General features: G+C 31.8%; 1 protein-coding gene across 2 annotated transcripts in view; it reads left to right on the forward strand.

Moving 5' to 3' along the window:
• The window catches only part of LOC139406325 (E3 ubiquitin-protein ligase TRIM47-like), a 55,136-nt gene that overhangs the window by 6,248 nt on the left and 22,320 nt on the right, over nt 1-26,568 (forward strand). The window contains exons 3-5 of one of the 2 annotated variants that reach the window (XM_071148821.1): nt 1,152-1,311; nt 1,429-1,488; nt 1,720-1,790. In XM_071148821.1, coding sequence (XP_071004922.1) covers nt 1,152-1,311; nt 1,429-1,488; nt 1,720-1,790 — 291 coding nt within the window. Of the gene's footprint in view, nt 1-1,151; nt 1,312-1,428; nt 1,489-1,719; nt 2,239-2,485; nt 3,328-26,568 lie in introns of those variants that run through there. The other variant, XM_071148820.1, reaches the window with a different exon arrangement.

Genomic DNA, 26,568 nt, shown 5'->3' on the forward strand with positions numbered 1-26,568 from the left:
AATCGAATCAAATGCTTTTTTAAAGTCAATAAAGCAAGCAAAGATTTTGCCCTCTTTTTTTTGGTGGACGTGTTTATTAATTAGTGTGTGTAAGGTGTATATATGGTCAGTAGTGCGATGGTTAGGGAGAAAGCCAATTTGACATTTACTTATTACATTTTTTTCTTGAAGAAAGGTTTGAATTCTTGAATTCAAAATGCTACAGAAAATCTTTCCCAAGTTACTGTTGACGCAAATTCCCCTGTAATTATTGGGGTCTGATTTGTCTCCACTTTTGTGGATAGGGGAGATGAGCCCCTGGTTCCAGACATCAGGGAAGCAGCCAGAAGTTAAAACCATGTTGAACAATTTAAGCACAGCATTTTGCAACTCAGGTGTGCTGTTTTTCAGCATTTCATTTCTGATGTTGTCTACACCACAAGCCTTTTTTGATTTAATAGATTTTAGCTTTTCATTTAGTTCTTGTTGGGTTATTGGGTAATCTAATGGATTTTGGTTGTTTTTAATGACTGATTCCAGGATGTTCAATTTTTCTTTAATTTCTAATTGGTTCTGGTTTAAGTCTTTTTGTGGGATGTTTTTGTATAGATTATCAAAGTAAGTTTTCCAAATTCCTACATCTTGTATGGCTAATTCTTGTGGCTTTGTTGTGCTTAAATTGTTCCACATGTCCCAGAACTGATTTTGGTCAATTGCGTTTTCAATTTCATCAAGTGTCTTGTTGGTATAATTCAATTTCTTGCATTTCAGTGTTTGTTTATACTGTTTCAGAGTTTCAAAGTATTCATATCGTAGCTCTGGGTAGCTGTAGCTCTAGCTCTCTCTCTCTCTCTCTCTCTCTCTCTCTCCAGAGTTATCAGTCTCTCTCTCTCTCTCTCTCTCTCTCTCTCCAGAGTTATCAGTCTCTCTCTCTCTCTCTCTCTCTCTCTCTCTCTCTCTCCAGAGTTATCAGTCTCTCTCTCTCTCTCTCTCTCTCTCTCTCTCTCTCTCTCTCTCCAGAGTTATCAGTCTCTCTCTCTCTCTCTCCAGAGTTATCAGTCTCTCTCTCTCTCGCTCCAGAGTTATCAGTCTCTCTCTCTCTCTCTCTCAAGAGTTATCAGTCTCTCTCTCTCTCTCTCCAGAGTTATCAGTCTCTCTCTCTCTCTCTCCAGAGTTATCAGTCTCTCTCCAGTATCAGTGTATCTTCAGACTTACCCAGCATCGTTGTCCGTCCTCTTCAGTACTTTGGAGATGTGAGTAAGACTGTGTCTGAACTGAGAGAGAAACTAGAAGACTTCCTTAAAGGAGAATGGACCAAGATCTCCACTACAGGTGTGTTGAAAACAATAAGAACATCAACTTTAGACCATTGAAAGTTCCCTACTAGTCATATACATGTGGAATATGGTCTGATGATAACATTCCCTCTCTCTGTCAATGTGTCTGTAGTGAATTTAGTGGATGTTGTACTGCCTCCAGAGCCCAAGACCAGAGAACAGTTGTTACAATGTGAGTCTCTTTATTGTGAAGTAACTAACAGTCTCTTTTTACTGACACTCCTAACAATCCCTCTAGAAATATATAGCAATAGTAGATCTAATCAAAGACTGGGTATCTATCTGACTCCTCATATTTCTCTGATTTGATCTCTGCTGTGCTCTAATCAAAGACAGGGTAGATACAGTATCTGACTTAACTTATTGTTCTGACTCCCCTCATTGGTCTCTGCTCTTCTCCCAGATTCCTGTCAGCTCACACTGGACCCAAACACAGCATACACACGCCTCTCTCTGTCTGAAGGGAACAGAAAGGTGACCAATACAGGCCAAGTCCAACCATATCCTGACCATCCAGACAGATTCACCAACTGGTGTCAGGTTCTGTGTAGAGAGGGTGTGTCTGGACGCTGTTACTGGGAGGTGGAGAGGACTGGTTATGTTGTTACAGCAGTCTCATATAAAGACATCAGCAGAACAGAGAGAGGTAATGATGGTGGATTTGGAAACAATAACAAGTCCTGGAGTTTAGAGTGCTCTAGAGGTGATTATTGTTTCAGACACAATAATGTTGGGACTAAAGTATCAGGCCCTCAGTCCTCCAGAGTAGGAGTGTACCTGGATCACAAGGCAGGTACTCTGTCCTTCTACAGTGTCTCTGACACAATGACCCTCCTCCACAGAGTCCAGACCACATTCACTCAGCCCCTCTATCCTGGGTTTAGTCTCGATGGTACTGCTGAGCTGGTTAAACTGTAGTAGGGTCCACATAGATACTAGTCATGCTGGTGTAGTCTATAGCTGAGCTGGTTAAACTGTAGTAGGGTCCACATAGATACTAGTCATGCTGGTGTAGTCTATAGCTGAGCTGGTTAAACTGTAGTAGGGTCCACATAGATACTAGTCATGCTGGTGTAGTCTATAGCTGAGCTGGTTAAACTGTAGTAGGGTCCACATAGATACTAGTCATGCTGGTGTAGTCTATAGCTGAGCTGGTTAAACTGTATTAGGGTCCACATAGATACTAGTCATGCTGGTGTAGTCTATAGCTGAGCTGGTTAAACTGTAGTAGGGTCCACATAGATACTAGTCATGCTGGTGTAGTCTATAGCTGAGCTGGTTAAACTGTAGTAGGGTCCACATAGATACTAGTCATGCTGGTGTAGTCTATAGTTGAGCTGGTTAAACTGTAAACTGATTTGTTATTAATTAAAATTCAATACAATGTTTTAATCTTGTACATTTCCATGAATCATGATGTCTGGTGTTGATGTATATTGGTTGTCATTCAGAACCATCGATATGTTTTCTCAGTTGGTTCTCTGTCTCTATGTAATTCTCCTCAGTATCATTGATCAGCTTGTTGGCTCGGTCCTAATTGATGTGTTCTCTGTCACCTGGAGCTGCATGGAAAATGGTCCAGGAACTAAAGGACAATTCAGGACTAGTCAGCCCACTACAAGCTGGTATCACTTACTTTCTACTAAACTATATGGTCTGGTTTCCCAGACACAGATGAATCCTAGTCCTGGACTAAACAGTATGTTCAATGTAGATGTCCAGGAAACCGGCCCTAAATGTGTCATCTTTCATCCTCCCATACTGCTCAGTCCAGCAACATTAAACCTGTCCAGCAGGTGGTGCTGTTGACCAAACAATAAAACCAGCAGATATCTTGACTTGCCACTCAGTATATCAGTAATGTTCAGAATAGTACTTTAATATCATTGGAGATTGATGGTCTTTTTAATCCACTATCCAGAGTCAGGAACAGATGAAGTTAGGTCTGCTACTGTTCAGTGATTAAATATGATTTATGGTGATGGGAAATAATAAAAAACACTCAACTTCATCTAGTAATAGTTTTCCTTTGTTATTTATTCCAAGGTGTGTCTTTAACTTGTAAATGTATTGTGTGGAGGTGAGCTAGTGGTGTGGCTGTTAGAATAGAATGAAAAAGGAGGAGGGGAGGAAGAGGGGAGGAGTGAAGGGCTGTTCAAGAAACCAGATGAGGAAGAGGAAGATGTTCAGGGGAATTACTGTCTCTGTTCCAAATGGTTCCCTATTCCCTACGTAGTGCACTACGGTGCTTCTGACCAGGTCTAAAGTAGTGTTCTACGTAGGGAATAGGGTGTAGATTTATTACAATATCATGCTTTAGTGTTTGGCACAACAATATATTAGATCTCCACCCCCCCACTTCCTGTCTGTCATCCCCCAGTTCGGTTAAGACTTCCTCTCATTGAACTGGGCCTCATTCTAAATGGTCACTTTGTATTGATAGTCCATACTGGTTGTGTCGTCCGCAAACTTGATGATTGAGTTGGAGGCGTGCGTGCGTGGCCACGCAGTCGTGGGTGAACAGGGAGTACAGGAGAGGACTCAGAACGCACCCTTGTGGGGCCCCAGTGTTGAGGATCAGCGGGGTGGAGATGTTGTTGCCTACCCTCACCACCTGGGGGCGGTGGACTATTGATAGTCCACACTGGTCTTTACTATGGTTCTACATATAGTACCTGTATTGATAGTCCATACTGGTCTTTACTATGGTTCTACATACAGTATCTGTATTGATAGTCCATACTGGTCTTTACTATGGTTCTACATACAGTACCTGTATTGATAGTCCATACTGGTCTTTACTATGGTTCTACATACAGTACCTGTATTGATAGTCCATACTGGTCTTTACTATGGTTCTACATACAGTACCTGTATTGATAGTCCATACTGGTCTTTAATATGGTTCTACATACAGTATCTGTATTGATAGTCCATACTGGTCTTTACTATGGTTCTACATACAGTACCTGTATTGATAGTCCATACTGGTCTTTACTATGATTCTACATACAGTATCTGTATTGATAGTCCATACTGGTCTTTACTATGGTTCTATATACAGTATCTGTACCTGGAGGGTTTCACCTCACATATTCCTTCATCTCCACAACTTTATCTGATTCTCTCCCACTTCCCTTCATGGATTTAAAGGAAATGACTGGTTTATGTAAACTCCCTCTACCCCATGTCAACACCAATCCAATGCTTTTACATTTGTGAGGAGTAGAGAAGGAATGTTCCACTTCAGGAGGAAGGAGAGATTATTGGGACTCCCCCATGGAGTGATGATAGAGGGATTTGAAAGAGGAGAGAGGTAATGGTTGTACTCCCCCATGGAGTGATGATAGAGGGATGTGAAAGAGGAGAGAGGTAATGGTTGTACTCCCCCATGGAGTGATGATAGAGGGATGTGAAAGAGGAGAGAGGTAACGGTTGTACTCCCCCATGGAGTGATGATAGAGGGATGTGAAAGAGGAGAGAGGTCATTGTTGGACTGGACTTATTTATTCCCTCATTACTGACTTATTCTGTTTCAATAACATAATTACAAAACACAAACTAATTACATTCAATGAATTATTATTGTATTAAAGTAAATCTGTATTAAAATTCACCATAAAATGTCCAGTTCATTCCATAGCTTAACATGGGTAATGCTCCCTCCCTCCTATAAGAGTCATTGATGTGTTGGATGAGATGGGACCTGGGGATATTTGTTGGATCCGTCACAGCAAGGGGCAATAAAACCCTATGGACCTGAAAGGGACTGCAGTGTGTTCCAGTCTCCAGCAGGGGGCAGTAAAACCCTATGGACCTGAAAGGGACTGCAGTGTGCTCCAGTCTCCAACAGTCTCCAACAGGGGGCAGTAAAACCCTATGGACAGTAAAACCCTATGGACCTGAAAGGGACTGCAGTGTGCTCCAGTCTCCAGCAGGGGGCAGTAAAACCCTATGGACCTGAAAGGGACTGCAGTGTGCTCCAGTCTCCAGCAGGGGGCAGTAAAACCCTATGGATCTAAAAGGGACTGCAGTGTGCTCCAGTCTCCAGCAGGGGGCAGTAAAACCCTATGGACCTGGAAGGGACTGCAGTGTGCTCCAGTCTCCAACTGGACATGATTCATAACGTGATTCAAAAACATGTTAAATCAAAAATAAACCAATTTGAATAAACCAAACATAATTGTAAATCCACTGTCTTTAATCTCATCATTAAATGTATTAATTATAAACCAAACATAATTGTAAATCCACTGTCTTTACTCTCATCATTAAATGTATTAATTATAAACCAAACATAATTGTAAATCCACTGTCCTTACTCTCATCATTAAATGTATTAATTATAAACTAAACATGATAATTGTAAATCCACTGTCTTTACTCTCATCATTAAATGTATTAATTATAAACCAAACATAATTGTAAATCCACTGTCCTTACTCTCATCATTAAATGTATTAATTATAAACCAAACATAATTGTAAATCCACTGTCTTTAATCTCATCATTAAATGTATTAATTATAAACCAAACATAATTGTAAATCCACTGTCCTTACTCTCATCATTAAATGTATTAATTATAAACCAAACATGATAATGTAAATCCACTGTCTTTACTCTCATCATTAAATGTATTAATTATAAACCAAACATGATAATTGTAAATCCACTGTCTTTACTCTCATCATTAAATGTATTAATTATAAACCAAACATGATAATTGTAAATCCACTGTCTTTACTCTCATCATTAAATGTATTAATTATAAACCAAACATAATTGTAAATCCACTGTCTTTACTCTCATCATTAAATGTATTAATTATAAACCAAACATGATAATTGTAAATCCACTGTCTTTACTCTCATCATTAAATGTATTAATTATAAACCAAACATAATTGTAAATCCACTGTCTTTACTCTCATCATTAAATGTATGAATTATAAACCAAACATGATAATTGTAAATCCACTGTCTTTACTCTCATCATTAAATGTATTAATTATAAACCAAACATGATAATTGTAAATCCACTGTCTTTACTCTCATCATTAAATGTATTAATTATAAACCAAACATGATAATTGTAAATCCACTGTCTTTACTCTCATCATTAAATGTATTAATTATAAACCAAACATGATAATTGTAAATCCACTGTCTTTACTCTCATCATTAAATGTATTAATTATAAACCAAACATAATTGTAAATCCACTGTCTTTACTCTCATCATTAAATGTATTAATTATAAACCAAACATGATAATTGTAAATCCACTGTCTTTACTCTCATCATTAAATGTATTAATTATAAACCAAACATAATTGTAAATCCACTGTCCTTAATCTCATCATTAAATGTATTAATTATAAACCAAACATAATTGTAAATCCACTGTCCTTACTCTCATCATTAAATGTATTAATTATAAACCAAACATGATAATTGTAAATCCACTGTCCTTAATCTCATCATTAAATGTATTAATTATAAACCAAACATGATAATTGTAAATCCACTGTCTTTACTCTCATCATTAAATGTATTAATTATAAACCAAACATAATTGTAAATCCACTGTCCTTAATCTCATCATTAAATGTATTAATTATAAACCAAACATAATTGTAAATCCACTGTCCTTACTCTCATCATTAAATGTATTAATTATAAACCAAACATGATAATTGTAAATCCACTGTCTTTACTCTCATCATTAAATGTATTAATTATAAACCAAACATGATAATTGTAAATCCACTGTCCTTAATCTCATCATTAAATGTATTAATTATAAACCAAACATGATAATTGTAAATCCACTGTCTTTACTCTCATCATTAAATGTATTAATTATAAACCAAACATAATTGTAAATCCACTGTCTTTACTCTCATCATTAAATGTATTAATTATAAACCAAACATGATAATTGTAAATCCACTGTCCTTAATCTCATCATTAAATGTATTAATTATAAACCAAACATGATAATTGTAAATCCACTGTCTTTACTCTCATCATTAAATGTATTAATTATAAACCAAACATAATTGTAAATCCACTGTCCTTAATCTCATCATTAAATGTATTAATTATAAACCAAACATAATTGTAAATCCACTGTCCTTACTCTCATCATTAAATGTATTAATTATAAACCAAACATGATAATTGTAAATCCACTGTCTTTACTCTCATCATTAAATGTATTAATTATAAACCAAACATAATTGTAAATCCACTGTCTTTACTCTCATCATTAAATGTATTAATTATAAACCAAACATGATAATTGTAAATCCACTGTCTTTACTCTCATCATTAAATGTATTAATTATAAACCAAACATGATAATGTAAATCCACTGTCTTTACTCTCATCATTAAATGTATTAATTATAAACCAAACATGATAATTGTAAATCCACTGTCTTTACTCTCATCATTAAATGTATTAATTATAAACCAAACATGATAATTGTAAATCCACTGTCTTTACTCTCATCATTAAATGTATTAATTATAAACCAAACATAATTGTAAATCCACTGTCTTTACTCTCATCATTAAATGTATTAATTATAAACCAAACATGATAATTGTAAATCCACTGTCTTTACTCTCATCATTAAATGTATTAATTATAAACCAAACATAATTGTAAATCCACTGTCTTTACTCTCATCATTAAATGTATGAATTATAAACCAAACATGATAATTGTAAATCCACTGTCTTTACTCTCATCATTAAATGTATTAATTATAAACCAAACATGATAATTGTAAATCCACTGTCTTTACTCTCATCATTAAATGTATTAATTATAAACCAAACATGATAATTGTAAATCCACTGTCTTTACTCTCATCATTAAATGTATTAATTATAAACCAAACATGATAATTGTAAATCCACTGTCTTTAATCTCATCATTAAATGTATTAATTATAAACCAAACATAATTGTAAATCCACTGTCTTTACTCTCATCATTAAATGTATTAATTATAAACCAAACATAATTGTAAATCCACTGTCTTTAATCTCATCATTAAATGTATTAATTATAAACCAAACATAATTGTAAATCCACTGTCCTTACTCTCATCATTAAATGTATTAATTATAAACCAAACATGATAATGTAAATCCACTGTCTTTACTCTCATCATTAAATGTATTAATTATAAACCAAACATGATAATTGTAAATCCACTGTCTTTACTCTCATCATTAAATGTATTAATTATAAACCAAACATGATAATTGTAAATCCACTGTCTTTACTCTCATCATTAAATGTATTAATTATAAACCAAACATAATTGTAAATCCACTGTCTTTACTCTCATCATTAAATGTATTAATTATAAACCAAACATGATAATTGTAAATCCACTGTCTTTACTCTCATCATTAAATGTATTAATTATAAACCAAACATAATTGTAAATCCACTGTCTTTACTCTCATCATTAAATGTATGAATTATAAACCAAACATGATAATTGTAAATCCACTGTCTTTACTCTCATCATTAAATGTATTAATTATAAACCAAACATGATAATTGTAAATCCACTGTCTTTACTCTCATCATTAAATGTATTAATTATAAACCAAACATGATAATTGTAAATCCACTGTCTTTACTCTCATCATTAAATGTATTAATTATAAACCAAACATGATAATTGTAAATCCACTGTCTTTACTCTCATCATTAAATGTATTAATTATAAACCAAACATAATTGTAAATCCACTGTCTTTACTCTCATCATTAAATGTATTAATTATAAACCAAACATGATAATTGTAAATCCACTGTCTTTACTCTCATCATTAAATGTATTAATTATAAACCAAACATAATTGTAAATCCACTGTCCTTAATCTCATCATTAAATGTATTAATTATAAACCAAACATAATTGTAAATCCACTGTCCTTACTCTCATCATTAAATGTATTAATTATAAACCAAACATGATAATTGTAAATCCACTGTCCTTAATCTCATCATTAAATGTATTAATTATAAACCAAACATGATAATTGTAAATCCACTGTCTTTACTCTCATCATTAAATGTATTAATTATAAACCAAACATAATTGTAAATCCACTGTCCTTAATCTCATCATTAAATGTATTAATTATAAACCAAACATAATTGTAAATCCACTGTCCTTACTCTCATCATTAAATGTATTAATTATAAACCAAACATGATAATTGTAAATCCACTGTCTTTACTCTCATCATTAAATGTATTAATTATAAACCAAACATGATAATTGTAAATCCACTGTCCTTAATCTCATCATTAAATGTATTAATTATAAACCAAACATGATAATTGTAAATCCACTGTCTTTACTCTCATCATTAAATGTATTAATTATAAACCAAACATAATTGTAAATCCACTGTCTTTACTCTCATCATTAAATGTATTAATTATAAACCAAACATGATAATTGTAAATCCACTGTCCTTAATCTCATCATTAAATGTATTAATTATAAACCAAACATGATAATTGTAAATCCACTGTCTTTACTCTCATCATTAAATGTATTAATTATAAACCAAACATAATTGTAAATCCACTGTCCTTAATCTCATCATTAAATGTATTAATTATAAACCAAACATAATTGTAAATCCACTGTCCTTACTCTCATCATTAAATGTATTAATTATAAACCAAACATGATAATTGTAAATCCACTGTCTTTACTCTCATCATTAAATGTATTAATTATAAACCAAACATAATTGTAAATCCACTGTCTTTACTCTCATCATTAAATGTATTAATTATAAACCAAACATGATAATTGTAAATCCACTGTCTTTACTCTCATCATTAAATGTATTAATTATAAACCAAACATGATAATGTAAATCCACTGTCTTTACTCTCATCATTAAATGTATTAATTATAAACCAAACATGATAATTGTAAATCCACTGTCTTTACTCTCATCATTAAATGTATTAATTATAAACCAAACATGATAATTGTAAATCCACTGTCTTTACTCTCATCATTAAATGTATTAATTATAAACCAAACATAATTGTAAATCCACTGTCTTTACTCTCATCATTAAATGTATTAATTATAAACCAAACATGATAATTGTAAATCCACTGTCTTTACTCTCATCATTAAATGTATTAATTATAAACCAAACATAATTGTAAATCCACTGTCTTTACTCTCATCATTAAATGTATGAATTATAAACCAAACATGATAATTGTAAATCCACTGTCTTTACTCTCATCATTAAATGTATTAATTATAAACCAAACATGATAATTGTAAATCCACTGTCTTTACTCTCATCATTAAATGTATTAATTATAAACCAAACATGATAATTGTAAATCCACTGTCTTTACTCTCATCATTAAATGTATTAATTATAAACCAAACATGATAATTGTAAATCCACTGTCTTTACTCTCATCATTAAATGTATTAATTATAAACCAAACATAATTGTAAATCCACTGTCTTTACTCTCATCATTAAATGTATTAATTATAAACCAAACATGATAATTGTAAATCCACTGTCTTTACTCTCATCATTAAATGTATTAATTATAAACCAAACATAATTGTAAATCCACTGTCCTTAATCTCATCATTAAATGTATTAATTATAAACCAAACATAATTGTAAATCCACTGTCCTTACTCTCATCATTAAATGTATTAATTATAAACCAAACATGATAATTGTAAATCCACTGTCCTTAATCTCATCATTAAATGTATTAATTATAAACCAAACATGATAATTGTAAATCCACTGTCTTTACTCTCATCATTAAATGTATTAATTATAAACCAAACATAATTGTAAATCCACTGTCCTTAATCTCATCATTAAATGTATTAATTATAAACCAAACATAATTGTAAATCCACTGTCCTTACTCTCATCATTAAATGTATTAATTATAAACCAAACATGATAATTGTAAATCCACTGTCTTTACTCTCATCATTAAATGTATTAATTATAAACCAAACATGATAATTGTAAATCCACTGTCCTTAATCTCATCATTAAATGTATTAATTATAAACCAAACATGATAATTGTAAATCCACTGTCTTTACTCTCATCATTAAATGTATTAATTATAAACCAAACATAATTGTAAATCCACTGTCTTTACTCTCATCATTAAATGTATTAATTATAAACCAAACATGATAATTGTAAATCCACTGTCCTTAATCTCATCATTAAATGTATTAATTATAAACCAAACATGATAATTGTAAATCCACTGTCTTTACTCTCATCATTAAATGTATTAATTATAAACCAAACATAATTGTAAATCCACTGTCCTTAATCTCATCATTAAATGTATTAATTATAAACCAAACATAATTGTAAATCCACTGTCCTTACTCTCATCATTAAATGTATTAATTATAAACCAAACATGATAATTGTAAATCCACTGTCTTTACTCTCATCATTAAATGTATTAATTATAAACCAAACATAATTGTAAATCCACTGTCTTTACTCTCATCATTAAATGTATTAATTATAAACCAAACATGATAATTGTAAATCCACTGTCTTTACTCTCATCATTAAATGTATTAATTATAAACCAAACATGATAATTGTAAATCCACTGTCCTTACTCTCATCATTAAATGTATTAATTATAAACCAAACATGATAATTGTAAATCCACTGTCTTTACTCTCATCATTAAATGTATTAATTATAAACCAAACATGATAATTGTAAATCCACTGTCTTTACTCTCATCATTAAATGTATTAATTATAAACCAAACATGATAATTGTAAATCCACTGTCTTTACTCTCATCATTAAATGTATTAATTATAAACCAAAACATGATAATTGTAAATCCACTGTCTTTACTCTCATCATTAAATGTATTAATTATAAACCAAACATGATAATTGTAAATCCACTGTCCTTAATCTCATCATTAAATGTATTAATTATAAACCAAACATGATAATTGTAAATCCACTGTCTTTACTCTCATCATTAAATGTATTAATTATAAACCAAACATAATTGTAAATCCACTGTCCTTAATCTCATCATTAAATGTATTAATTATAAACCAAACATAATTGTAAATCCACTGTCCTTACTCTCATCATTAAATGTATTAATTATAAACCAAACATGATAATTGTAAATCCACTGTCTTTACTCTCATCATTAAATGTATTAATTATAAACCAAACATAATTGTAAATCCACTGTCTTTACTCTCATCATTAAATGTATTAATTATAAACCAAACATGATAATTGTAAATCCACTGTCTTTACTCTCATCATTAAATGTATTAATTATAAACCAAACATGATAATTGTAAATCCACTGTCCTTACTCTCATCATTAAATGTATTAATTATAAACCAAACATGATAATTGTAAATCCACTGTCTTTACTCTCATCATTAAATGTATTAATTATAAACCAAACATGATAATTGTAAATCCACTGTCTTTACTCTCATCATTAAATGTATTAATTATAAACCAAACATGATAATTGTAAATCCACTGTCTTTACTCTCATCATTAAATGTATTAATTATAAACCAAAACATGATAATTGTAAATCCACTGTCTTTACTCTCATCATTAAATGTATTAATTATAAACCAAACATAATTGTAAATCCACTGTCTTTACTCTCATCATTAAATGTATTAATTATAAACCAAACATGATAATTGTAAATCCACTGTCCTTACTCTCATCATTAAATGTATTAATTATAAACCAAACATAATTGTAAATCCACTGTCTTTACTCTCATCATTAAATGTATTAATTATAAACCAAACATGATAATTGTAAATCCACTGTCTTTACTCTCATCATTAAATGTATTAATTATAAACCAAACATAATTGTAAATCCACTGTCTTTACTCTCATCATTAAATGTATTAATTATAAACCAAACATAATTGTAAATCCACTGTCTTTACTCTCATCATTAAATGTATTAATTATAAACCAAACATAATTGTAAATCCACTGTCTTTACTCTCATCATTAAATGTATTAATTATAAACCAAACATAATTGTAAATCCACTGTCTTTACTCTCATCATTAAATGTATTAATTATAAACCAAACATGATAATTGTAAATCCACTGTCCTTAATCTCATCATTAAATGTATTAATTATAAACCAAACATAATTGTAAATCCACTGTCTTTACTCTCATCATTAAATGTATTAATTATAAACCAAACATGATAATTGTAAATCCACTGTCTTTACTCTCATCATTAAATGTATTAATTATAAACCAAACATGATAATGTAAATCCACTGTCTTTACTCTCATCATTAAATGTATTAATTATAAACCAAACATGATAATGTAAATCCACTGTCCTTACTCTCATCATTAAATGTATTAATTATAAACCAAACATGATAATTGTAAATCCACTGTCTTTACTCTCATCATTAAATGTATTAATTATAAACCAAACATGATAATTGTAAATCCACTGTCTTTACTCTCATCATTAAATGTATTAATTATAAACCAAACATGATAATTGTAAATCCACTGTCTTTACTCTCATCATTAAATGTATTAATTATAAACCAAACATAATTGTAAATCCACTGTCTTTACTCTCATCATTAAATGTATTAATTATAAACCAAACATGATAATTGTAAATCCACTGTCTTTACTCTCATCATTAAATGTATTAATTATAAACCAAACATAATTGTAAATCCACTGTCCTTAATCTCATCATTAAATGTATTAATTATAAACCAAACATAATTGTAAATCCACTGTCCTTACTCTCATCATTAAATGTATTAATTATAAACCAAACATGATAATTGTAAATCCACTGTCCTTAATCTCATCATTAAATGTATTAATTATAAACCAAACATGATAATTGTAAATCCACTGTCTTTACTCTCATCATTAAATGTATTAATTATAAACCAAACATAATTGTAAATCCACTGTCCTTAATCTCATCATTAAATGTATTAATTATAAACCAAACATAATTGTAAATCCACTGTCCTTACTCTCATCATTAAATGTATTAATTATAAACCAAACATGATAATTGTAAATCCACTGTCTTTACTCTCATCATTAAATGTATTAATTATAAACCAAACATAATTGTAAATCCACTGTCTTTACTCTCATCATTAAATGTATTAATTATAAACCAAACATGATAATTGTAAATCCACTGTCTTTACTCTCATCATTAAATGTATTAATTATAAACCAAACATGATAATTGTAAATCCACTGTCCTTACTCTCATCATTAAATGTATTAATTATAAACCAAACATGATAATTGTAAATCCACTGTCTTTACTCTCATCATTAAATGTATTAATTATAAACCAAACATGATAATTGTAAATCCACTGTCTTTACTCTCATCATTAAATGTATTAATTATAAACCAAACATGATAATTGTAAATCCACTGTCTTTACTCTCATCATTAAATGTATTAATTATAAACCAAAACATGATAATTGTAAATCCACTGTCTTTACTCTCATCATTAAATGTATTAATTATAAACCAAACATGATAATTGTAAATCCACTGTCCTTAATCTCATCATTAAATGTATTAATTATAAACCAAACATGATAATTGTAAATCCACTGTCTTTACTCTCATCATTAAATGTATTAATTATAAACCAAACATAATTGTAAATCCACTGTCCTTAATCTCATCATTAAATGTATTAATTATAAACCAAACATAATTGTAAATCCACTGTCCTTACTCTCATCATTAAATGTATTAATTATAAACCAAACATGATAATTGTAAATCCACTGTCTTTACTCTCATCATTAAATGTATTAATTATAAACCAAACATAATTGTAAATCCACTGTCTTTACTCTCATCATTAAATGTATTAATTATAAACCAAACATGATAATTGTAAATCCACTGTCTTTACTCTCATCATTAAATGTATTAATTATAAACCAAACATGATAATTGTAAATCCACTGTCCTTACTCTCATCATTAAATGTATTAATTATAAACCAAACATGATAATTGTAAATCCACTGTCTTTACTCTCATCATTAAATGTATTAATTATAAACCAAACATGATAATTGTAAATCCACTGTCTTTACTCTCATCATTAAATGTATTAATTATAAACCAAACATGATAATTGTAAATCCACTGTCTTTACTCTCATCATTAAATGTATTAATTATAAACCAAAACATGATAATTGTAAATCCACTGTCTTTACTCTCATCATTAAATGTATTAATTATAAACCAAACATAATTGTAAATCCACTGTCTTTACTCTCATCATTAAATGTATTAATTATAAACCAAACATGATAATTGTAAATCCACTGTCCTTACTCTCATCATTAAATGTATTAATTATAAACCAAACATAATTGTAAATCCACTGTCTTTACTCTCATCATTAAATGTATTAATTATAAACCAAACATGATAATTGTAAATCCACTGTCTTTACTCTCATCATTAAATGTATTAATTATAAACCAAACATAATTGTAAATCCACTGTCTTTACTCTCATCATTAAATGTATTAATTATAAACCAAACATAATTGTAAATCCACTGTCTTTACTCTCATCATTAAATGTATTAATTATAAACCAAACATAATTGTAAATCCACTGTCTTTACTCTCATCATTAAATGTATTAATTATAAACCAAACATAATTGTAAATCCACTGTCTTTACTCTCATCATTAAATGTATTAATTATAAACCAAACATGATAATTGTAAATCCACTGTCCTTAATCTCATCATTAAATGTATTAATTATAAACCAAACATAATTGTAAATCCACTGTCTTTACTCTCATCATTAAATGTATTAATTATAAACCAAACATGATAATTGTAAATCCACTGTCTTTACTCTCATCATTAAATGTATTAATTATAAACCAAACATGATAATGTAAATCCACTGTCTTTACTCTCATCATTAAATGTATTAATTATAAACCAAACATGATAATGTAAATCCACTGTCCTTACTCTCATCATTAAATGTATTAATTATAAACCAAACATGATAATTGTAAATCCACTGTCTTTACTCTCATCATTAAATGTTTTAATTATAAACCAAACATGATAATGTAAATCCACTGTCTTTACTCTCATCATTAAATGTATTAATTATAAACCAAACATAATTGTAAATCCACTGTCCTTACTCTCATCATTAAATGTATTAATTATAAACCAAACATGATAATTGTAAATCCACTGTCTTTACTCTCATCATTAAATGTATTAATTATAAACCAAACATAATTGTAAATCCACTGTCTTTACTCTCATCATTAAATGTATTAATTATAAACCAAACATGATAATTGTAAATCCACTGTCTTTACTCTCATCATTAAATGTATTAATTATAAACCAAACATGATAATTGTAAATCCACTGTCCTTACTCTCATCATTAAATGTATTAATTATAAACCAAACATGATAATTGTAAATCCACTGTCTTTACTCTCATCATTAAATGTATTAATTATAAACCAAACATGATAATTGTAAATCCACTGTCTTTACTCTCATCATTAAATGTATTAATTATAAACCAAACATGATAATTGTAAATCCACTGTCTTTACTCTCATCATTAAATGTATTAATTATAAACCAAAACATGATAATTGTAAATCCACTGTCTTTACTCTCATCATTAAATGTATTAATTATAAACCAAACATAATTGTAAATCCACTGTCTTTACTCTCATCATTAAATGTATTAATTATAAACCAAACATGATAATTGTAAATCCACTGTCCTTACTCTCATCATTAAATGTATTAATTATAAACCAAACATAATTGTAAATCCACTGTCTTTACTCTCATCATTAAATGTATTAATTATAAACCAAACATGATAATTGTAAATCCACTGTCTTTACTCTCATCATTAAATGTATTAATTATAAACCAAACATAATTGTAAATCCACTGTCTTTACTCTCATCATTAAATGTATTAATTATAAACCAAACATAATTGTAAATCCACTGTCTTTACTCTCATCATTAAATGTATTAATTATAAACCAAACATAATTGTAAATCCACTGTCTTTACTCTCATCATTAAATGTATTAATTATAAACCAAACATAATTGTAAATCCACTGTCTTTACTCTCATCATTAAATGTATTAATTATAAACCAAACATGATAATTGTAAATCCACTGTCCTTAATCTCATCATTAAATGTATTAATTATAAACCAAACATAATTGTAAATCCACTGTCTTTACTCTCATCATTAAATGTATTAATTATAAACCAAACATGATAATTGTAAATCCACTGTCTTTACTCTCATCATTAAATGTATTAATTATAAACCAAACATGATAATGTAAATCCACTGTCTTTACTCTCATCATTAAATGTATTAATTATAAACCAAACATGATAATGTAAATCCACTGTCCTTACTCTCATCATTAAATGTATTAATTATAAACCAAACATGATAATTGTAAATCCACTGTCTTTACTCTCATCATTAAATGTTTTAATTATAAACCAAACATGATAATGTAAATCCACTGTCTTTACTCTCATCATTAAATGTATTAATTATAAACCAAACATAATTGTAAATCCACTGTCCTTACTCTCATCATTAAATGTATTAATTATAAACCAAACATGATAATTGTAAATCCACTGTCTTTACTCTCATCATTAAATGTATTAATTATAAACCAAACATAATTGTAAATCCACTGTCTTTACTCTCATCATTAAATGTATTAATTATAAACCAAACATGATAATTGTAAATCCACTGTCTTTACTCTCATCATTAAATGTATTAATTATAAACCAAACATGATAATTGTAAATCCACTGTCCTTACTCTCATCATTAAATGTATTAATTATAAACCAAACATGATAATTGTAAATCCACTGTCTTTACTCTCATCATTAAATGTATTAATTATAAACCAAACATGATAATTGTAAATCCACTGTCTTTACTCTCATCATTAAATGTATTAATTATAAACCAAACATGATAATTGTAAATCCACTGTCTTTACTCTCATCATTAAATGTATTAATTATAAACCAAAACATGATAATTGTAAATCCACTGTCTTTACTCTCATCATTAAATGTATTAATTATAAACCAAACATAATTGTAAATCCACTGTCTTTACTCTCATCATTAAATGTATTAATTATAAACCAAACATGATAATTGTAAATCCACTGTCCTTACTCTCATCATTAAATGTATTAATTATAAACCAAACATAATTGTAAATCCACTGTCTTTACTCTCATCATTAAATGTATTAATTATAAACCAAACATGATAATTGTAAATCCACTGTCTTTACTCTCATCATTAAATGTATTAATTATAAACCAAACATAATTGTAAATCCACTGTCTTTACTCTCATCATTAAATGTATTAATTATAAACCAAACATAATTGTAAATCCACTGTCTTTACTCTCATCATTAAATGTATTAATTATAAACCAAACATAATTGTAAATCCACTGTCTTTACTCTCATCATTAAATGTATTAATTATAAACCAAACATAATTGTAAATCCACTGTCTTTACTCTCATCATTAAATGTATTAATTATAAACCAAACATGATAATTGTAAATCCACTGTCCTTAATCTCATCATTAAATGTATTAATTATAAACCAAACATAATTGTAAATCCACTGTCTTTACTCTCATCATTAAATGTATTAATTATAAACCAAACATGATAATTGTAAATCCACTGTCTTTACTCTCATCATTAAATGTATTAATTATAAACCAAACATGATAATGTAAATCCACTGTCTTTACTCTCATCATTAAATGTATTAATTATAAACCAAACATGATAATGTAAATCCACTGTCCTTACTCTCATCATTAAATGTATTAATTATAAACCAAACATGATAATTGTAAATCCACTGTCTTTACTCTCATCATTAAATGTTTTAATTATAAACCAAACATGATAATGTAAATCCACTGTCTTTACTCTCATCATTAAATGTATTAATTATAAACCAAACATGATAATTGTAAATCCACTGTCTTTACTCTCATCATTAAATGTTTTAATTATAAACCAAACATGATAATGTAAATCCACTGTCCTTAATCTCATCATTAAATGTATTAATTATAAACCAAACATGATAATTGTAAATCCACTGTCCTTAATCTCATCATTAAATGTATTAATTATAAACCAAACATGATAATTGTAAATCCACTGTCTTTACTCTCATCATTAAATGTATTAATTATAAACCAAACATGATAATTGTAAATCCACTGTCTTTACTCTCATCATTAAATGTTTTAATTATAAACCAAACATGATAATGTAAATCCACTGTCCTTAATCTCATCATTAAATGTATTAATTATAAACCAAACATGATAATTGTAAATCCACTGTCCTTAATCTCATCATTAAATGTATTAATTATAAACCAAACATGATAATTGTAAATCCACTGTCCTTACTCTCATCATTAAATGTATTAATTATAAACCAAACATGATAATTGTAAATCCACTGTCTTTACTCTCATCATTAAATGTTTGTTTCAATCCACCAACGTTTATGTATCTTTTATTCAGTCCTATTCTCCATAACCACCACAATGTTCAGGAACTAACTGAAAACATGTACACTTCATTTTAGGTTTAGTAACCCCTTTACTAATTCCTCGTTACCCCTCCACCCCTTTCCCACATTCTAGAAATCTATTTCAGAATAAAACCACATCAAATGTAAATCTATATCAGAGTAAAATCACATCTAATTTAAATCAATTTCGGAATCAAACCACATACAACATCTCATGAGATCAAAAAATAACCTAAGGCTTTCTGAGTTAACAAGGAGTGTTTGGCCATATAATTTAAATGTATTCCCTTTAGAATCCCTTCCCCTGGCATTTCACCTAGATTCTTCACCCCAAAATACGTTTTCCTGTGATCCCTGGCCTCTACTAAAACGTTGGGTAAGAAGTGATCTCATACAACATCCTTGACATAGAATCTGTAACCTCTATGAACCACTATCAATCGAACCGAGGCGATACACCAATATGTGACATTTCCTTTCCTGCTGCTCTCAAAAGGATTTTTTGTTGCTCGTTTTGAAAAAGATGCAAACGCATGTATAGCGTCATTTCCTTAGAATGCAGCAGGTTCCAGTCCCACTTTACACTCCCTTCTCCAATGACCAATAGCCCCACCCCTAAAACAGGACTCTGTCTCCCTACGCTGTGATGTCTTTACTCTCCCTTCTCCAATGACCAAATAGCCCCACCCCTAAAACAGGACTCTGTCTCCCTACACTGTGGTGTTTTTACACTACATTTCTGTGGTTTACCTTGGCCATTGAAACTATAGTTAGTGACTTTCCTGTGGCCCTATTAACCCCTCACACGTCTGTGAAGTGGGCAAAGTTATATTCCACTCTCAAAACATCTTGCACTATTTTATCCACAGCCACCACAATTGTCGTTTTGATCATAGGTTTCAAACCTGCCATCAAAGCCGAAATACAAATTATATCAATGTCCTCACATACCCAGTCTCTTTGTAGCTAAGTACATCTATTAATTATATCAATGTCCTCACATACCCAGTCTCTTTGTAGCTAAGTACATCTATTAATTATATCAATGTCCTCACATACCCAGTCTCTTTGTAGCTAAGTACATCTATTAATTATATCAATGTCCTCACATACCCAGTCTCTTCGTAGTTAAGTACATCCATTAATTATATCAATGTCCTCACATACCCAGTCTCTTTGTAGCTAAGTACATCTATGAATTATATCAATGTCCTCACATACCCAGTCTCTTTGTAGCTAAGTACATCTATTAATTATATCAATGTCCTCACATACCCAGTCTCTTTGTAGCTAAGTACATCTATTAATTATATCAATGTCCTCACATACCCAGTCTCTTTGTAACTAAGTACATCTATTAATTATATCAATGTCCTCACATACCCAGTCTCTTTGTAGCTAAGTACATCTATTAATTCCCCATATTCCAGAAGAATTGGTAGAAAGATCTCGCGCTTCTTTCAGCGACTCCATGGCTTTATTAAAATCCTCCATCTTACAGGGAGAAACGGGGTCGTTATTATTCCCAAACCTTTCCCTTCTTTAAATAATACACACCTTCTATTAACTATTTTCCAAGGCAGCGCTACCCACTTCCCCAGATAATAATTCATTGGTCACAACACTTAATACCTTGTATTAGAAACTAAACTATAAAGTTTGAAAATGTATTAGTGGAGAATATGGATGACTTAATGTCTTATTCCAGTATTGCACCTTAAATATCACTATTATTAATAACCCATATTACCAAATCATTCACACTTGTCTTCCTATTTCCACATAATCTTTCATAACAGTTCAACTTTTGGGTGCGTCCTCCCTACCAGGTCACAGTCAAGTGATGGTCCGGGAGAAGTAGTGTGGGACTGGGTGCGTCCTCCCTGCCAGGTCACAGTCAAGTGACGGTCCGGGAGAAGTAGTGTGGGACTGGGTGTGTCCTCCCTACCAGGTCACAGTCAAGTGACGGTCCGGGAGAAGTAGTGTGGGACTGGGTGCGTCCTCCCTACTAGGTCACAGTCAAGTGACGGTCCGGGAGAAGTGTGCAACCCCTTCAGCACCAACAGCAGAGAACTTTTACACTCACCTTTACACACCTCTTACGCTTTCCTAAACCACCTGCAAATTCAGCCTTTTTCTGATATACTTCCTCGTCACAGAAAAAAGCGGTATTAAACAGGGTTTTACCTGTCTGAGTAGTCCTTTACTGATTCACTTCCTCAACACAGCCAAGCAGTAACCACAGGGTTTTACATGTCTGAGTAGTAACCACAGGGTTTTACCTGTCTGAGCAGTCCCTAATTGATTCACTTCATCTTCACAATAGGCGGTCAACATAGGTATTTTTGCCTGTCTGATCAGTCCCCTATCGATACACTTCCTAGACACTATAGGACAGTAACCACAGGTCTATTTGCCTGTCTGATCAGTCCCCTATCAATACACTTCCTAGACACTATAGGGCAGTAACCACAGGTCTTTTTGCCTGTCTGATCAATCCCCTATCGATACATTTCCTAGACACTATAGGACAGTAACCACAGGTCTATTTGCCTGTCTGATCAGTCCCCTATCGATACATGTCCTAGACACTATAGGACAGTAACCACAGGTCTTTAATTTAATTCTATTCCACCATGCAGATGGACAGTTGCCACTCCAAACTGGATGGAACAGAACAGTCAACAGGACAGATGAATGAGATGGAATAAATGCCCCAGATGAATTGAATGACTCACCTGACTCAGACTGATTCAATAAGATGAAAGAACTCAAACAGTTCTAATCAAACAAGTCTGAACAAACTGAATCAGACAACACAATCCTAACTCAAACAGACTGAACAGACTGGTCAGATGAACCACCTGAACAAGACAGGTGAATAACTCCACTCAACTGAACCATCCAGAACAGATGAAACACACAAACTCCCAATCTGCAGCTGCCACAATATTATTTATTTTATTCTGTTACAGCCCTTAAAGCTTTTCATTTGTTCATGTTTATTCTTCCATTATTTAGCATTTATTGAATTCAAAAGCTCCCGATATTTTTAGTTCAATAAATTTGGAGAGACCTACTTGGTGTTTTTATTGCTCTCGAAACGAATCACACAAACTTTAACTATAAGTAAGAACTGGGGCGGCAGGTAGTCTAGTGGTTAGAGCATTGGACTAATAACTTGAAAGGTTGCAACATTAAATCCCCGAGCTGACAAGGCAAAAATCTGTCGTTCTGCCTCTGAACAAGGCAGTTAACCCACTGTTCCCCAGTAGCCAGTCAATGTAAATAAGAATTTGTTCTTAACTGACTTCCCTAGTTACATAAAAACAGTTTACCTCTCATCTAGGTGGCCACCTGTTTGCTCAATTTGTCCAGAAAGACCCGTCTGCAGTCACAGAGTTTTCCACCATTTGCTGGTCCCTTGTAGCCACTTTTGGCAAGCTTGCCATTTTTGTCGTGGAAATATTCGCTCAATTATATTTCTCAGATACCAGATCTTGTGAATTCAAATAGACTTTATTACAAAGTAACAAGCCGAGCTGGGCCATGGACCAACTGCCGGACTCAGTCTCAGTCCACTCCTTTTATACAGTTTCATGCTTATAGAAGTGTCATGGTCCCTCCACTTTATGCTAATAACCAGATCCCCTCGGCTTTACTCCACCATTGTTTCCAAATCTAAGTTCTTTACTCTAGGCGGTGTTCCCCTCCCCTCTAGTTCCTTGGATCGATTATATTGGTGGCGCACCTATACATTATTTCCAGGAAATAATAAGTACAGATTACTATAGGAAATTATAGTATTATACCAATAAGTACAGATAACTATAGTTCATGATATAATTATACCATTAAGTACAGATTACTATAGGAAATTATAGAATTATACCAATAAGTACAGATAACTATAGGCCATTATAGAATTATACCAATAAGTAAACTCATTTCTAGAATTAGACATAGTGTCTTTGCTTATTCCCTTTAGTGATATTCAGCCTTTTAACAAGAAACACATTCTGTTACAGAAAACACCCTCACTATCAATTGCTGCAAAGAAACCACTACTAAAGGACATCAATAAGAAGAAGAGACTAACCCAACCCATCTATAATGTTAAAGTAGAAACCACTACTAAAGGACATCAATAAGAAGAGACTAACCCAACCCATCTATAATGTTAAAGTAGAAACCACTACTAAAGGACATCAATAAGAAGAGGAGACTAACCCAACCCATCTATAATGTTAAAGTAGAAACCACTACTAAAGGACATCAATAATAAGAAGAGACTTGCTTGGGTCAAGAAACACAAGCAATGGACATTAGACTGGTGGAAATCTGTCCTTTGGTTTGATGAGTCCAAATGTAAGACTTTTGGTTCCAACCGCCGTGTCTTTGTGAGAAGCAGAGTAGGTGAACAGATGATCTCAGCATGTGTATTTTCCACCGTGAAGCATGGAGGAGGTGGTGTGAAGGTGCTTTGCTGGAGACACTGTCAGTAATGTATTTAGAATTCAAGGCACACTTAACCAGCATGGCAACCACAGCATTCTGCAGCAATACGCCATCTCATCTGGTTTGTGCTTAGTGGGACTATAATTTGTTTTTTCTGCAGGACAATGACCCAACACCCCTTCAGGCTGTGTAAGGGCTATTTGACCAAGAAGGAGAGTGATGGAGTGCTGCACCAGATGACCTGGCCTCCACTTGATTTGTTGAACACGTTGTTGGTTACTACATGATTCCATATGTGTTATTTTATAGTTTTGATGTCTTCACTATTATTCTACAATGTAGGAAATAGTACAAATTAAAAATAAACCTTGAATGAGTTGGTGTGTCCAAACTTTTGACTGGTACTGTATGTTAAGGGGATTGTTCACCCCAATAGAAAGGTTCAAACCTCTAAATACCATCTTATTAGATGGAGCCATTTCCCCCCATTAGTTTGGGATTCAGACCTGCAGTCATCTTGATTTCAGACCACTTTGGAGAAGTGTTCCACAGGCAGTAAATCTAATGTAGAATAAATGGAACCTGGATCCATTTCATTCTATTAACATGGTTTATGTGTTATAACAGTAATGGGGTTAAACTGATATTAAAATGACAACTCCATAGGTGGTACCAGGTCAGGGGAGTTCATCTCTGCTCCCAGCATCCCTGGGACAGTACTGATCAACATGGCTGACCTGATGCAGAGGTGGACCAGTGATGTTTTCCTCTCAGTGGTGAGACTTGCCCTTCCATTTGACACACCTTTACCTGATGAGATCATACAAGACGTTACAGGCTTATTGCATGTGGAAACAGACCTGCGTTAAAATAATGTTGAATACTTAATAAGCAGTGATTTGATTGAGTTTGTTGTAATGGAACCAATAGATAAGTCCTAAAAGTACAAACAAACCAGGTCTCCGTGGAAACATCAATGTAAATTCACCTTTGATTTTTACTCCTCACTTTCCCTTTCAGGTCCATAGGGTTTTACTGCCCCCTGCTGGAGACTGGAGCACACTGCAGTCCATTTCAGGTCATAGGGTTTTACTGCCCCCTGCTGGAGACTGGAGCACACTGCAGCCCCTTTCAGGTCCATAGGGGTTTACTGCCCCCTGCTAGTAAAGACCAGTATGGACTATCAATACAGATACTGTATGTAGAACCATAGTAAAGACCAGTATGGACTATCAATACAGGTACTGTATGTAGAACCATAGTAAAGACCAGTATGGACTATCAATACAGGTACTGTATGTAGAACCATAGTAAAGACCAGTATGGACTATCAATACAGGTACTGTATGTAGAACCATAGTAAAGACCAGTATGGACTATCAATACAGATACTGTATTTAGAACCATAGTAAAGACCAGTATGGACTATCAATACAGGTACTGTATGTAGAACCATAGTAAAGACCAGTATGGACTATCAATACAGGTACTGTATGTAGAACCATAGTAAAGACCAGTATGGACTATCAATACAGGTACTGTATGTAGAACCATAGTAAAGACCAGTATGGACTATCAATACAGATACTGTATGTAGAACCATAGTAAAGACCAGTATGGACTATCAATCCAAAGTGACCATTTAGAATGAGGCCCAGTTCAATGAGAGGAAGTCTTAACAGAACTGGGGGATGACAGACAGGAAGTGGGGGGGTGGAGATCTAATATATTGTTGTGCCAAACACTAAAGCATGATATTGTAATAAATCTACACCCTATTCCCTACGTAGAACACTACTTTAGACCTGGTCAGAAGCACCGTAGTGCACTACATAGGGAATAGGGAACAGAGACAGTAATTCCCCTGAACATCTTCCTCTTCCTCATCTGGTTTCTTGAACAGCCCTTCACTCCTCCCCTCTTCCTCCCCTCCTCCCTTTTCATTCTATTCTATCAGCCACACCACTAGCTCACCTCCA

This window comes from Oncorhynchus clarkii, chromosome 4 (genome assembly GCF_045791955.1).
Source record: "Oncorhynchus clarkii lewisi isolate Uvic-CL-2024 chromosome 4, UVic_Ocla_1.0, whole genome shotgun sequence".
Lineage (NCBI taxonomy): Eukaryota > Metazoa > Chordata > Actinopteri > Salmoniformes > Salmonidae > Oncorhynchus > Oncorhynchus clarkii.